Source organism: Culex pipiens, chromosome 2 (genome assembly GCF_016801865.2).
Source record: "Culex pipiens pallens isolate TS chromosome 2, TS_CPP_V2, whole genome shotgun sequence".
In the NCBI taxonomy this organism is placed as follows: Eukaryota; Metazoa; Arthropoda; class Insecta; order Diptera; family Culicidae; genus Culex; species Culex pipiens.
This window is the reverse complement of record NC_068938.1, coordinates 164,254,533-164,270,703: the sequence shown is the minus strand read 5'-3', so window position 1 is coordinate 164,270,703 and position 16,171 is coordinate 164,254,533. Positions and strand designations below refer to the sequence as shown.

At 37.8% G+C, this 16,171-nt stretch overlaps 3 protein-coding genes across 11 annotated transcripts in view; 2 read left to right on the top strand and 1 right to left on the bottom strand.

Annotated features, from left to right (window-relative positions):
* Positions 1–8,386, top strand: part of LOC120418459 (trehalase) — a 40,372-nt gene extending 31,986 nt beyond the window's left edge. For 4 of the 9 annotated variants that reach the window (XM_052706865.1, XM_039580890.2, XM_039580889.2 and 1 more), the window contains exons 2-7: positions 2,673–3,048; positions 3,584–4,067; positions 4,127–5,098; positions 6,201–6,324; positions 7,736–7,834; positions 7,904–8,386. In XM_052706865.1, the coding sequence (XP_052562825.1) occupies positions 2,888–3,048; positions 3,584–4,067; positions 4,127–5,098; positions 6,201–6,324; positions 7,736–7,833 (1,839 nt within the window). In that variant the 5' untranslated portion in view covers positions 2,673–2,887 and the 3' untranslated portion in view covers position 7,834; positions 7,904–8,386. Of the gene's footprint in view, positions 1–2,645; positions 3,049–3,583; positions 4,068–4,126; positions 5,099–6,200; positions 6,325–7,735; positions 7,835–7,903 lie in introns of those variants that run through there. The other 5 variants (XM_039580893.2, XM_039580892.2, XM_039580888.2 and 2 more) reach the window with 4 other exon arrangements.
* A 2,436-nt stretch (positions 8,387–10,822) lies between these two features.
* LOC120418463 (zinc finger protein 232-like) lies at positions 10,823–13,909 on the top strand. The gene is made up of 2 exons (XM_039580897.1): positions 10,823–12,005; positions 13,508–13,909. The coding sequence occupies exons 1-2, from the start codon at positions 11,275–11,277 to the stop codon at positions 13,731–13,733; spliced, it is 957 nt and encodes a 318-aa protein (XP_039436831.1). The 5' UTR covers positions 10,823–11,274; the 3' UTR covers positions 13,734–13,909.
* Positions 13,802–14,421, bottom strand: LOC120418464 (zinc finger CCHC domain-containing protein 24-like). The gene is made up of 2 exons (XM_039580899.2): positions 14,173–14,421; positions 13,802–14,106 (listed from the first exon to the last, which is right to left on the bottom strand). The coding sequence occupies exons 1-2, from the start codon at positions 14,332–14,334 to the stop codon at positions 13,990–13,992; spliced, it is 279 nt and encodes a 92-aa protein (XP_039436833.1). The 5' UTR covers positions 14,335–14,421; the 3' UTR covers positions 13,802–13,989.
* Between the last annotated feature and the right edge of the window lie 1,750 nt (positions 14,422–16,171).

Sequence of the window (16,171 nt, the reverse complement as noted above, 5' to 3'; positions counted from 1 at the left end):
TTACAGATATTCAATAAAAGTTTATTATGTAACCATTTTTTGTTGTTTCTTGATAGATGGTTTAGGGCTTAATTTAGTTGATTTTTCAACTGCTGTTCAACTCCTCCTCAAGGTGAATTGCGATTTTATAAATTCATTTAAAATTCATTTCCCATTCAAATTTTGATCTTCAAAAGGCATTGAAAATAAGAACTCTTATTTTTTTAGAAAATTATAGCTTTGTAGCCCACCTTGTTTTATGTGGCTTTTCCAAAATGTTGACAAAACCTTTTTTTCCCGCCCGTGTGGATCAATCGGACCGCGCACTGGGTTCACAAACCAGAGGTCACCGGTTCGAATCCCGCGGCGGGCGCTCTAAAATTCTTTGTGTAAATATAGGTATTCGGCACCGTCGCTCCGTGCCATACTTTCATACACTTAGGAGCCCAGGGCGGCGAAGTCCTTGTAGATAAAAAGGAAGACACTAGTGGTTGGTACTAGCAATGGTGGCCGACAGCTAAAAAGTCAACTTCGTTTTTTTTTTCCTTGAATGCTCTGTTTGTGATGTGGGGTGAGGTTTTTTTCTTTTTTGATAGTTTTAAGCCTGTTTTACAACCGTTATTATTATTCAATTCAATTAGTTTTCATTAGTAAATCATCAATTTACAATTCAGTGTTTTTTTAGACTATAATTCATTTGAATATAATTGGATATTTTTATTATGGATTTGACAAGAGAAGAAAAAATAAAAAAAAAACCTTCAATCAAAATCAATTTTTCAACCAATTTTGATCTTTAAAGAGGATTGGAAAGAAGAACTCTTAAAATTTTAGAACATTTATGGGTTGGATGTTTGACTTGTTTTATGTGACTTTGCCAATGTTTTTAAAAATGTCATTTTTAAGGGGTAACTTTGGTTGTGTTTTTTGCTAACATTTCCTATATTTTAAGTAAAAATAAGTATACAGTAATTTTACTAGTGTTCCAGACTATGCCTCTACGCATTATTTTTACAATTCAAATGATAATGGTGCCATTTTATAGCAGAAAATGTGAAAAATATGCAAAAAATTGTAAAAGTTACTGTAAAAACATGAAAAAATTAGATAGGCAAAATGTTATGATAGGAGGTGGTAGAATAGGCCAAATACTACCAAAAACAAACATAAACTAAACAAGATAAATGCAAATTAACATACTAAAAATTAAACAAGAAAAACATAAAACAAGCGAAGTAAAGTTCTTCGTAGACCAAAAGTTGCTCAAAATGACCTCCTAAACAAGGGAAAAATAAAAATTTTCGAAAAAAAAAATTGTGCAGTTGAGGGTTAAAATTAGATCACAGTTTGTTTTGTCTTTTGACGTCTTTCCTTCATTATTATATTGTACCTTTTTCAGTGTGTTTTCATCAATACTCTTTTCTTGCCAAACCCATAATATTTTCTGACACAAAATAGTTAAAACATGATTTTTGATGGATTTTGAGATTTCATTTTATCATTTCAGTAAAAAAAGTAACAAAGCGAAACGCATTTTTGAAATTAATTTAGACGATTTATTTAGTTACGAAGTTTTTTTTAAGCAAAATAGGAATTTTAATTCCGCTATATATTTTAATATCTTGACGGTTACGTATTTCGTCTACTACGTGCAGATTTCATCAGTGTTCTGTTCTCGACTTGTCGAAGATATTAAAATATATAGCGGAATTAAAAGGAACAACTCGTCTCTTTGTATTCATTGTAATGCATTCTGCTAAAACGCTCAACCAAACCACAATGAAAATATGAAAATAAACGATGTAATTTCAGTCAATATCCATTAAAAACATCATAATAACATGTTTGTTTTTAGGTTCTTGCCTTTTTTGAAGAAATTTGAAAAAAAATCGCATTGTACCAATATTTATCAATATTTTCACTGCGATGTCGTAATGCTTGTGAACATTTGCACCCAATGTAAATCTAAATCACACAGGTTAACCTATCCAAATGAAGCAATTCAAATAAATGGGGAAATCCCTGCAGCCCTAACTGGACAAACTGTGGTTAACATTTTGCTCCGTTTTATGTCTTCAATGTCGTCAACGGTTGACGAAGCTGTTTGTTTCGATTTCTTGTCTCTGCATGAGGTGCGAAATACAAAATCTACATAGTGTAGTTCTTTTTGCACAATCTGTATACCTCATCGGGGTTCTGAATGCAGATTTTGGGATTCACAATAAGGCCAGGGGTGTTGCGCAATTTGTTGGCAATTAAAGTAAAATTTCTTAATGAGTTTGTGGCTTTTAAATGGGTGTGACTCGATTGCTTTATTTTTATGGCATCCGCCATTATGGCAGTAAAGACAAATGTCACATTTTTTATTGCTTTACAAAGAAATTACTTGGCCGGCAACAACTTTCTCAAGTTTAAACTACCATATTCAGCATCTGAAAACGAAATATTGGAAAACCCCCTGTTGGATACAACATTTCTCTGAGTGATCGCCGTTAACCGGCGAATAAAAAGGCCCTCACCGCGGTCGCACCGCGCCAGTCTCGATTTGTTCTCGCACCTGAAATCCACGACTGAAACCGCAAGGAACAACGCCTGCACCCGCGCGCAAATTCTAGCTTGATATCAACCTGCAATTCCCACACCATTCGCTATCTCGTCTAATCTAGTCATCCTTGTGTGATATTTGTTTATAGCAGCAGAACTTGTATACGACCTACCGTGCCCATCGAAGTAACCATGTGTGTTAGATAAGCGGAACCTCTAGTCATATAGGAATACTTAAGCACACTTAAAGTGTTATTAGTGCTAAATTGGAGCTCAGTGAACCTTGCGAGGAACGAAACGTCACCTCTCAACTGTGATAACTTGATTGTGCTATAAAAAAAAACCCGTCACAAAAACAAACAAAATGTCCCACGTTGCCCCAGTTCGGCGGGCGCTCACCTGTACCGCCCTGGTGCTGGGAACACTGCTGCACGTGCTGCACGGTGCCGTGGTGATCGAGAAATACCCCCACATCGTCGATAACCGGCTCGACGCGACGGGGAATCTGCTACCGAGCTGTCCAAGGTAAGCGATCTACCAGACTGGCGAGCCCCCCACAATGATCGAAGGAGGCTTGTCTTGGGCGGGGGAAATTCCAAGCTGAACTCTGTGTGTGCGTCATCAATCCAAGTTGGCGGTTGCGCTCACGAGATGAGTTGAGAAAAACCGGAAAACGTGATCGCTGGGAGGATCGGTTGCATAACGCGAATGACAGGTTGATCGCCATAATGGCAGTTGCTATAAAATCAAGCGTTGTTCTTACTAGGTAGACATGACGGACAAGAACAGAATAAGCATTTTTCACGTGTTCTTGACCGCGAACACGTGCGCCACCAAATCTGATGAATCTTTTTTTTTATAACTCCATGTACTGTACATAAGCCGACGACCAGCCAAGAATAGAAACAGCTGATGCGTGAAGTTTTTTTGTAGCTTAATTGTCGTCAACTTAGTCACTTCAACGAATCGCCATGGTGAATGTAACTGGTTCTACTGGTTGATGAAAGTAAAAGTATTTGATTCTAGCTAAATGATCACTTTTGTTTATTCCATCTTCCAGCGAAATTTATTGCCAGGGACAGCTGCTGCACACGGTGCAGATGAAGGAGATCTACACGGACTCGAAGACGTTCGTTGACATGAAGATGAAGGGCAAACCGAAGGAAACGCTGGACGCGTTCAACGCGTTCATGGCCGAGAAGAAAAACGACCCCAGCCGGGAGGAGTTGAAGGAGTGGGTCGAGTCCAACTTTGAGAAGCCGGGCGCCGAGTTCGAGGACTGGATTCCGGACGACTGGGTGGCCAGTCCGGCCTTCCTGAAGCACATCAAGGACGCCGATCTGCGCGAGTTTGCCAGCAAGCTGAACCAGATCTGGCACGAGCTGGGTCGCAAGATGATTGCCGACGTGGCGATCAACTCCGACCAGTACTCCATCATCCCCGTCGATCATCCGGTGATCGTGCCCGGCGGACGGTTCCGGGAGTTTTACTACTGGGATTCGTACTGGATCGTGAAGGGACTGCTGCTGTCGGAGATGAAGAAGGTAAGGTTGTCACTGCAAGGCTTTTTTCAAATCTGTAATCGCGTATCCTATCCCACCAGACCACTCGCGGCATGCTGGAGAACTTCTTGTCCATCGTTCAGCGGTACGGTTTCATCCCAAACGGAGGTCGCATTTACTACAGCATGCGCTCACAACCGCCACTCCTTTGCGCCATGGTCAAAGCCTACGTGGACGCCACCAACGACACCAAGTTCGCCCAGGATTCCGTAGACACGCTCGAGCGTGAGTTCCAGTTCTTCATGAACAACTACCTGGTCGAAGTGAACGGTCATCACCTGGCCGCGTACGGGTACAAATCAAGCGGACCCCGGCCCGAATCGTATCGCGAGGACATCCTGACCGCCGAGGTCTTCGAGAAGGAAGAGGATAAGCAAGCGTTCTACCTGGAGCTGAAGGCGGCCGCCGAGAGTGGCATGGACTTTAGCAGTCGCTGGTTCATCAAGGACGGCACGAACGCCGGCAACCTCACCGACCTCAAGTGCCGATCGATCATCGCCGTCGAGCTGAACGCCATCCTGTACTGGAACGCGGCCATAATCTCGGAGTTTTACAAGCTCAAGAACGACATCCGCAAGGCACAACAGTACGAAGCGAAAGCGGATGAAATCAAGAAAGCCATCGAAGCCGTCCTGTGGAGTGAAGCCGAAGGTGTCTGGCTCGATTACGACCTCATCAACAAGAAGCACCGCAACTACTTTGTCCCCACGAATCTGTCCCCTCTGTGGACCGGAAGTTACGACAAGCAGGACACCACCCTTCCGAAGAAGATCATAAAGTACATCGAGAAGAACGAGCTGGACAAGTACCCGGGAGGAGTCCCGAACACCATTGCCAACACCCACGAGCAGTGGGACTTCCCGAACGTGTGGCCCCCGATGCAGCACATGTTGGTCATGGGACTGGACGGGCTGAACAGCCAGGAGGCGAAGGATCTCGCGTACAAGTGGGCCCAGCGGTGGGTGCGCACCAACTATATCGCGTACAACGAGACGTCCAACATGTATGAGAAGGTGAGTTTGATTGTTTCGTAACTTGAGATATCGTAATTTGCGGGCGAATCGGGACAAATGTTGCGAAATGGTCCAGCTTTCTTGTTTTTGTTTCCACATTTTTTTATATTTTTGTTTGCTTTTATTAGAACAGATAAAAAAACACCAAAATAACTAGGTCGATCTACAAAGTTGAGTTCCTTAAATTCTCTTAAAAGTATCCCTATTCAGACTGTAGTATCGACTAGCCCCCATTAAGGGTACTGTTCTTACGTTTCACAAAGTTTTCTATGTGATTTTATGTTGATTTCTTAGCCAATATCTTAATTTTTAGGCCAGGTATTTTACCATAATTTGAAGGATTTTTTACCGAATTCGGTTGTTGAAAAATTTGTTAAGTTTAGATCGGTAAACCGTCTGTCAAATTTAACAAATTACACTGAAACACCGATGGTTTGACACAAATTGTTGTCAAACGAACGGGGTTACTGTTTAGTTTTACACCCTCTTTACACGGAGCTCACACACACTACCAAACGTTTGGTTTGATAGTAAGTGTTAGTCCCGTGTAGAAAGTGACAGTTCCTCACTTTGTAGTTTGACATTGTCAAACGATTGGGGTACAAACTAAAAAAGTGTCAAACGAAATCGTGACCAACAATCAATTGTACCATGAACAATAATGTTTTCTACTACCGAATTTCGGTAAAATTCTACCGATCTCGGTAGATTCTTCACAGAAAAAAAAATGTAAATTTACTCGACACGGAAAAAATGAATCACATGTAAACTCAGTTGATGTAAACTTGAGATTCGACGTAAACGGTTGAATCACACGTAAAATCATGTTTTTACGTATAATTTGTTGCAAATTTACATCAAATTGCATTGCAAAAGTGTTACATCATAAATGATGTAACATTTGGAAATATTTTTTTTTGTGTGTTCAGCAGTTGATAAAACTTTACCAAACTCGATTAAAAATATGAGTTTGTGGGACTATCGATCCAATAAAGTTGCTTTTAAAACTCAAGTCGTGGAATCAATATGGTGCTGCCTTCCCGTTTCACCTTAAGATGATCAGAAAAAAATAAACCAAATTAATTTTTTATCTTTTTTTCAGTACGACGCCCAGTCGCTCGGCGGCCACGGCAGTGGCGGCGAATACGAGGTCCAGAAGGGTTTTGGCTGGTCCAACGGTGCCGTGATGGATCTGATGGACAAGTACGGCGACCGGCTCACAACAGGTTCGGCTAAATACGATTAAAGCACGCTTGGGGTGTTAATCGTTTCACCGATAGGATTTCTCATTACCAAAAAAAACCTCGATCGTTCTATCGTTCAAAACTATTGTGTGTTTCTAAAAAAAAAAAACAAAAAGTGCTCTAAAATCGCCCCAAAATCGGTTCACATCTCGTTTTGCACCCTACAGCTACACGTTTATTAATTTCTGAGCTTACTGTCATCGCCTACTTCCTTCTGTGTACGCACCTGTGTGACTGTCCCTACTTTTTTAAACCCTCTTTTTCATGTGCAGCCGACGAACCGATATTAAGGCGAAGACCAAATCAAATGTACAAACCTCAAACAACACACACACAATCAAACACAAAACCGCATGTGCATGTTTATCGTGGCGATCGACGCACGTGGTCGCACCAACACATCAAACAAATACACCTATACCACCACCAACAACAACAAACACTACCATCAAAAAACAAAACAATACAAAAATGGCGAACGTTTTAAGACAAAACAGCTGGCTAGATTCTAGACCGAATTGGGTCTGTTTTGGTTTTAAACTAAACATCTGTTGTTTTTAACTAGAAAATATTTATTGAAGAGTCGTTTTATCTCGATAAGGCGAAGATTGTATACCATATTGTAAGGATCCAAATTCTTTGTGCAGGAAAAAAGTAGTTCCAGGAAAAGACATACCCTCAGGAGGAAGTTACGTAACAGTATGCACTTTTTATGTCTTTCCCGTTGTTTTTTTTGTGAAATGTATGTCTTTAGTTGCAATTAAATGGAAAATATACTACTTCATTGTATTCAAATTGGATGCTTTTTAAATTGCATTTAGGAAGTATTGCATTGCTAAACAAGCAATTGCAAACACACTATTGTGCCTATTTGTAGCAGCCAGCATGTGATAGACAGGTTATTTTTAGAAAACCATTTTTCTCTACTTCGCAGAATATCAAGATAAACTACATTTGTAGGTGTTTTCACCGTGAAAACATGTTAGAAATAAGAAAGTGCAAGCATGATTTAATAAACTTATTTTGTTTCAACCATGGTGTTCATATTTATTCATTCATCGGTGATGGCATTCATTCATTTGTTAAGTTTGTCTTTTCAGTTTCTGTCAAAAAGTGGGTGAAACATTCTCTATCGTGTGTATTTCAATTTCACCGTGTGAAGATCAAGCCTCGAGTTGACAGTTACACTGAATTAAGGAAGTGTTTAAATGCATGCAAAATTGATTGATATTTTTTCTGGAATCGGTATTTGGTAATCTGTCACTATGGTAGCATCTTGTGAGTCTATAAACCATCCACAAAAGAGGTTTTCATTGAGTTTGTATATTTTAAAGCTAAAAATATCAGAAAAATGTCTAAACTGAAATTTCAAACACATTTGCTCAACTGACAGATGAAAGCAAAATCAATGCTGGCGCCCTGGTCTCCTACTCTTTAAACACCGGTATCGTAGCAACCATCGTGGCCTTCTTTGTTGGCATCTTTGGGTGAGGTAAGTTCGTAGCAGCCGATTCTATCTTTCAGGATTTTTAATTATTTTTTAAAACATTGTTTCTTCCAGAAACGACTGATCCATCCAAGATTTGGACTAGAGTGTGTGTTTTTTAAGCGTGCTGGCTATACCAACGATGACGCGAAAGCCGCCTATTTCCTACTAAAACAGCGTGATACTACTACCTACAACCCGTTTTTGCATGAAATTGTCCACATTCCTACTATAGTATTGACTAAACGAGTACTCGTGTGATCCTCCCCTCATCTATGTTGATCATAGTGATGCATGTAGGACGTGTGTGTGTCGCAATGCAATTTGTAAAAAATAATTAAACATATTTTTCTAATAAGATTTTACTTATTGCTAACTGAATGTAGTCGTGTAGAATAGTTTAGTTATTTGAAAAGACATAATTTCTTTGCTTCTATTTATTTCCGTACAGCATTTTCCGACGATTTTTCGGTCGATGATAGTGACCGTGGGATCGAACTCCTTCAAAAAGAAACTGTTTATTGTTTTGTAATAAAAGAATTATTTAAAAAAAAAAAACTTCATTTATTTGTTTTCCACGATGACCGGCTCCAATGTCCACGTTGTATTTTTAAGAATAAATGATTTTTTCTTAATTCTAAGAGATATTTCTTAAGTAAAGACTCTACAATTGGATCGAATAATGTACAAACTTGTTCAATTTTTCATTAATATGTTTCGAAAGACTCTTCAAAACATTAATCCTCAATATTTGACCACCATCCAAAAATGTTTTGATTAAAAATACTTAGTTTTCTTACCAACTTTTAAATAACCCTAAAAGAACTAACTTTCAAAAGTTAATTTTATCGGATTAATTTTAACTTAAGGACCTCATTTCATGGCCAAAATAATGACCCCGACGAAATTGGTCAAAATTATCCCATAGTTCTAGCCAATTTTAGCAAAGTCCCTTGGGGGTATATTAAATAATTTAAAAATCAACTTTCAAAAATTCCACTTTTTAGAATAATTTAAGCTTAAGGACCCAATTTCATGGTCAAATTAATGACTCTGACGGGTATAACAAATAATTTAAAAATCAACTTTCAAAATTTCTGCTTTTTAGAATTATTTTAGCCTAAGGACCCCATTTCATGGTCAAATTAATGACCCTGATGAAATTGGTCAAAATTATCCCATAGTTCTAGCCAATTTTAGCAAAGTCCCTTGGGGGGTATATTAAATAATTAAAAAAAATCAACTTTCAAAAATTCCACTTTTTAGAATAATTTAAGCTTAAGGACCCCATTTCATGGTCAAATTAATGACCCTGATGAAATTGGTCAAAATTATCCCATAGTTCTAGCCAATTTTAGCACAGTCCCTTGGGAGGGATTATTAAATAATTAAAAAAATCAACTTTCAAAAATTCCACTTTTTAGAATAATTTAAGCTTGAGGACCCAATTTCATGGTCAAATTAATGACTCTGACGAAATTGGTCAAAATTATACCATAGTTCTAGCCAATTTTAGCAAAGTCCCTTAGGGGGTATATCAAATAATAAAAAAAAACAACTTTCAAAATTTCAACTTTTAAAAATAATTTTAGCTTAAGGACCCCATTTCATGGCCAAAATAATGACCCCGACGAAATTGGTCAAAATTATCCCATAGTTCTAGCCAATTTTAGCAAAGTCCCTTTGGGGGTATTACAAATAATTTAAAAAATCAACTATGAAAATTTCAACTTTTTAGAATAATTTAAGCTTAAGGACCCCATTGCATGGCCAAAATAATGACCCCAACGAAATTGTTCAAAATTATCCCATAGTTCTAGCCATTTTAAACAAAGTCCCTTAGGGGGTATATCAAATAATTAAAAAAATCAACTCTCAAAATTTCAACTTTTTAGAATAATTTTAGCTTAACGACCCCATTTCATGGCCAAAATAATGACCCCGACGAAATTGGACAAAATTATTCCAAAGATCTTAATATATTTAACAAAAGAAAAAATAATAACAGATCGTGTTATGGGCACTTAAAAACTTTTCCATTTGTGCGATTTATGGTAATTTTATTTCTTAGTCAGAATACCAAACGAATAACAAATCTTGTTATTAGGAGAGTTTTTGAAATGTATAACATTTCCTCTCATTAGCGTGTTATTAAAAATTTTAAATATAATATCACTTCAATACCAAATCTTGTTATTTTATCAGAAACTGTTATTATTTTTTCTTCTTGAAGTTGAAGTTCAGGATACAATAATAACACTTTTTGTTATTTTAACAGGATTTGTTATTGAAATATTATTAATTTTGTTATTACCGTCTGCCCGGGTTTGTTGTTGTAAAAGAACAACTCAGGAGTTCTTTTTGAAAAGGTCCAATAAACCAAATTTCCAGTTTTTGCTCTTTGTGTGTTTTTGAAACCGCCTTGACTAGAGTCAGGGGTATTTAAAAAAATAGTCTAAAAATAAGTTACAAAAAAAACAATTGCTGAAAAGTTCAACTTTTCAGCACCCATTTCAGTGCTGAAAAGTAGAACTTTTCAGCATTTATTTTGAAAAGTGTTGCTATTCGACTCTGTTATTTTTGGTACAGAAAAGTAGGCTATTTCGTCGTTCAAGAATGACAGGAAAAGTAGGTAGTTTCACAACGGAATTGCAAAAATAATCTCATATTTTTCAACGAAAAATTTACAACATTTTACAATCGTTCTTCCAAAGCATTTGATGTGTATTAATTTAAAACTTGTCATACTTTGTTTTTTAGAACATAACATTAAATATATTGCATAAAAAAAAACAAAAAAAAATGATAAGATGTAATCTAAGAGGCATCATATCAAATTTATTATGAAACATGTTTTTCAGAGTTCTAATATGAATTATTGAGTAGCAAGGAACACGCCACGACATCTATATGTGAGAATTGTAACCATCATATTATTTCTGTTTCCTACCCCACGTAGGTAGGTAAAAAACAGCTGTCAAAACCGTCACGCGGGCCGAGAAGTGCAACAGTTAAATTTGCATAAGTAAACATAGGTTTTCGTTCAGTTTAGTTTAAAATTTTCTGTGATTTTTTCCGTTTTATTTGTGTTAAATCGGTTGTACTAATCCTAAGCAATGAGTTGATCTATCAGTATTTGTGATAAATTATCTTTTAATATCGAATATTTAATCATTAAGAGTTAAGTGATACAATGCCATACTTGAGAAATGTTCCATACATAAAACAAAAAAGACGGATCATCTTGGCACAATGAGAAACCAGGCACATGTAATTGAGTAGAATTTAACATCAACATCTGCAACATTTAAACACCATAAACATATCTCGAATAAGACTAAATCATCGTTAAAACTAGAACCAGACTGCCATCTTATGTATACGAAAACAACAATCGCGTAGAAGATCAAACACACATTCCTCCAAAAGCCACTCCTTTTTACACGATGGCTTTGTCACCAGCAAACTCAACTCAAACTAGTGGTGCCTTATCAAAATGTTGTCGCCTATGTCTAATTAAGTGTGACGAGCTGCATGCCCTTTTTGCACCATCATCAAATGGATCGAATCTTGCCGAGCTTGTCCTTCATTTGACCGGAATCACCGCCAATGAATCGGACGGACTGCGGGGTATTTGCGCATTATGCTACAATCACATCTACGATTTCATGATTTTCCGCCGGAAAAGCCAACAAACGAACGCACAAATTGCCAAAACCGTGGGCCAACCTCCGATAGCTCCCGTTGCCAAAAGCTCCGAAGAAGCCAACAATAAATTTACCGAAACAATACTGCGAGATATACCGACCCTGACCGAGGACCAGGAAGCGTTTAGTCCATCGGAACATGACCCACAAAACGATAGCAACGATGAGGATTGGACACCGTCAGAATCGGATCAAGAGCAGCAGACGACCTTTGAGGAAAAGTTTAAAGTTCGGAAGCTAACCAAGCGTGACCTGAGACTTCCGAAAGCCTATCATGGCCTTTGCAATATATGCGGGAAAGAATACAAGCACCTGTGGAGACACCTGGAGTCGCACAACGCCGTTACGGTGGACCGCTGTAAGGTGTGCGCAAAGGAGTTCAAATCGAAAACGGGTTTAATGCTGCACGAGCTGATGCATCAGGAAGCGGAACATAAATGCGATCGTTGCAACAAAAAGTATAGGACAAAGTAAGTAGACGCAACGTTATGGTGCTTTCAGTAACTGCCGGCAAACCAAAATTAGGTATCAGAGGGAATTGATTAAAACCTTCATTGAAACTATATACATAGCATATTCGCTAATTCGAAAAGGAGCTGAATTTGAATTAACGAACCCGATTTCGCTAGTTGAAAAAACCGCCAGCTGTCAAAAGCGCAAAAGCACGTGCTCTGAATTCGTTGAACAATGGGGTTGAAATGTCATCATTCATTTGACGACTGAATTTGAACACGTTCGAATTAGCGAGCATTCGATTAAGCGTACATTCCAATACTGGGACTCAACTCAACTGGGACGAATCGAGACCCCAGTCTGAATAGGGACAGTAGTTGTCCCGATTCACCCCAGATGACGGTAGGAAAATTGAAATAAGCCCCGCAATTCAAAAAAATTACAAATAAATTCTCTTTGATAGTAAAATATTGGATATATCTGGCATATAGCTCAGTTTAATTATAGTTGATTAATAGTCAGGTCAATTAAGTGGCCAGGTGCCTGCGATTCCCCTTACAGTTTATATGGAATTCCAATAAGAATGTAACAGAAAAATCAAGATCGGGTCCAGACTGTTAAGCAACTCATCTGAGGATATATGTTTTTTTTTCGTTTTTCTTTTGTTATGTTTAAAAATAATAATACGGACTGGGAGTGAAAGGCAAGAGAAGTAATTTTGAATATTTTTTTTCCAAACAAGTCTCTAAACAATTTTTGGGGCTGGCTCATACAAAATGGATACGTTAATGTATGTATGTATCGATATATTTTTTTTTAGAAAATCAAAAATCTGGATACAACAATACTGAAAATCATTTTTTAAAGTAAAATTGAAATTGCATTCAAAAAGCTATATAACTTCTATTAGTTAAAGATAATTTTAATTTTTTGGTATTCTAGTTTAAGGAATAATTCTTGAAACAAAATTTCCCATAATTTTCTCTCTGGAACTTCTGGAAAATCGAAAAATTAGTTTCTGAGATACAGCCTCACACAGAATTCAAATCGGTTAAAATCAATTTCACTAAGTGTACCTAATAAACCTGTAATTTTCAACTGACAATATCTCAGAAACTATTTGCCTGATTTTCAATGTTAGAAATTGATACCTTGGCGAAATTTTCTGAATTTTTTGAGAAGTTTTTTTCAAACAAGGTTTTTTTAAAGTTCTTTTTTTAAGTTCTTTTCGATTGCAAATTCGATTTTGCTTTCAAAAATATTTTTAGCATTTCCTTTTCGATTTTCTGAACCAGATTTTGCACTAAAACGCATAGTTCAGAAGATGTCAATTTTGGGAACCCTAAGTAAGTACCATTTTATATAACCAGTTCCCAAATTGTATGGAGACTTGTATGGAACAACTACAATGATATATCCAAATAAAAAAAAATTAAAATTTAAAAATCGCTTATTTACAAAATTCTAAAGAACTACTCATCATGACATTCCCCGTACTAAATCCGTTCAAATCTTCCAGGAACCGCTTGAAACGCCACTACCGCGTCCACACCAACGATCGGCCCTTCGACTGTGATAAGTGCGACAAGAAGTTTTACACCAAGTACAACCTGGAGGTTCACAGCCGCATCCACACTGGAATCCGGCCTTATGCTTGCCAGTATTGCGGACTGCAGTTCACCCACAGCTACGCCGTCAAGAACCACATGGTCCGCTTCCACCTGGAGATACTGGCGCTGAAGTGACTCTCTTGCTAAGGACAATGAATGACGCACATTTAAAAAACAAAACTCGTGATTTTTTAAACAGTAGATTTTAACTCAACACATTTTATTGTATTTATATCGCATTTCATACATTTTATAATAATCCAGATTTTAAATCGCTTCATCAGAATAAAGCTTTTAATCAGTTAACTCTATTTTAGAAGTACAAAGTTTGAGTCAATCCGAAAGCTCTAAGCTCAGCAGGCTGTTGTTTCAGCATAAATCTTATCTCGTTTCACCATTGCTTCCTTCCGCAGAAATATCCGAGGGACTGGCACTTTTGGCACAGTTCCTGGGGGTGTTTCTTCGTCGGGTCCGATTTGTCCAGCCCATCCGGCTTCTCAAGTGCTCGCTATCGGGAACAATGAGCATATATTAAGTTGTTTAACTTTGATAAGCCGCTCCAAACCAAACCTACCTGCTTGTGCGGATAAACGACGATATCGCACCGGGTGCACTGTTGGCCGGTGTTGGCCCACGAATTTCCGGACATCCAGGTCCTGTTGCACTTGGGACAGCGATACTCGCCAAAGCACCGGGCTGCGCCCTGATAAGGAGTCTTGTTGCCGGCCGCGTCCATTTTTGCTTGGAAAGTGAACTGGCACGTCAGCGCGTGGGTGGATGGTGATCAGCACTTGACGCTTGTCGAACACTGAATGAGTATCGAAGTAGGCTTGGGTTCTATGCGCTGGATCTCCTGCTTCTGGCGTCATGAAGTCATACACGCAGTGATTTTTGTTTTCGCTGATAAATAGTATCCGGTTTAATGATAAAGCAAACATTATTTTAGATGATAGCGAGATAATGCGAAATCGTTTGAGGTTACCGATAAACAATGCAGTTGGCAGTGCATTTCAGTGGCTTCTAATCTAATCTAATCTAATCTAATCGTGCGACAAGTCCGAAGAATGCACCCTGGTTAGATTGCGCTCCATGTTCTTTCTTGTCATTATTAATTTTTGTAATACAAAGAGGATTCTGTGAATGGATCACATTTCACAAAATCTACATGGGAGGAAGGATGCGTGGACATACCGTATCAAACGCACAAGATCTGTTTTGATGTGGTGTATGTTTTGTATGTGCAGTTTTTGCTATTTGATCATTTTTGGTATAATGGGTAAGGAATAATACCATTAAAATAAATTATATGGCGAATATATTAACACAGACTGTGATATTAATATAAATAGGCCGTAAATTAAAAGACGATTCCTGGAAGCTGTAAAATAAATAACTAAAATTAAAAGTACGAAAGCTTCAGACGATTCCATTATACCGATATATATAAAGATAATCCAGGAATTGAAAAAAATAACCATAATTAAAAGGACAACTGTTCCAGATGGTTCCATTACTGAATTTGTAAGTGTCATGAGTTTGAGAATTAGATTTTTTTTTTGTTCATACTTAACTCCATTTAACATCCAACTGTTTTTTTTTTTTTTTTTTTTTTTTTTCAAAGTATCACGACGCTTTTGCGTAATCAATAGCTTTCAATTTCAAAAATCTAATTAGTAAAAAAAAAGTGGTAGAGTTCAGAAATGGATTTCAGTGACCAGGGTGTTTGGTAGGAACGAATGTTCCTGAAATATGGTTATAGGGTGTTTTCGTTCCTACTAAACTTCTTGGCCATTAAATTTTTTTTCTGAACTCGACAGATTGCCTGGAGAATTAGGCGTCATCCATAAAGTATGTCATGCTCTAGGGGGGGAGGGGGGGTCTGAGCAAGTGTGACATTGCATGTTATAAGTATAGGAAAAGCGTAACAAAGGGGAAGGGGGGGGGTAAATTTTGGCTGATTTTAGCGTGACGTACTTTATGGATGAAGCCTTAGTGCTGTTCGCTACTCTCACATTTGTAATTTTTGGTTGTATGCAACAGCGACGAACCGCCCTAATTCTCCATTCAAACTTTGGAGAAAAATCATTCGGCCTGAATATTTTTGAAAAATTCAAAGTGCACGTGTTTCTGGAGACCCCAAACTTCATGCTTTCCCTCGAGTTGAGCCTGCGCCGTAGGGTGCCCCTTGATCCACAAGCGGAAACGGTTTATTGGGTTGTTTTAAGCATCTGTGCAAATTTTGAGCGAAATTGGTTGAAATTAACCCATTGATACCCGAGCCTAAAGTTAGAAAAAAAAGGTTTTTCATACAAAAAAATACTTTTTTAAACAGCTAATAACTTTTCAGGATCGAGTTTTACAACTTTGGTATGTTCAAAAAAGTTGTAGAGCATTAAATTTTCAATAAGAATCTCACTTTTGGAAATATTTGGATGGAAGTAGCGCACCCTGCAGATCAAACCGTAAGAAAATTAGATTTCCATACACTTTTCGATTTTTCCCATACAAACTTCACCTTCGAGTATCAATCGTTAAACGTTGACCGATTTTGCTCATATTTGGCCCAGAGTCCT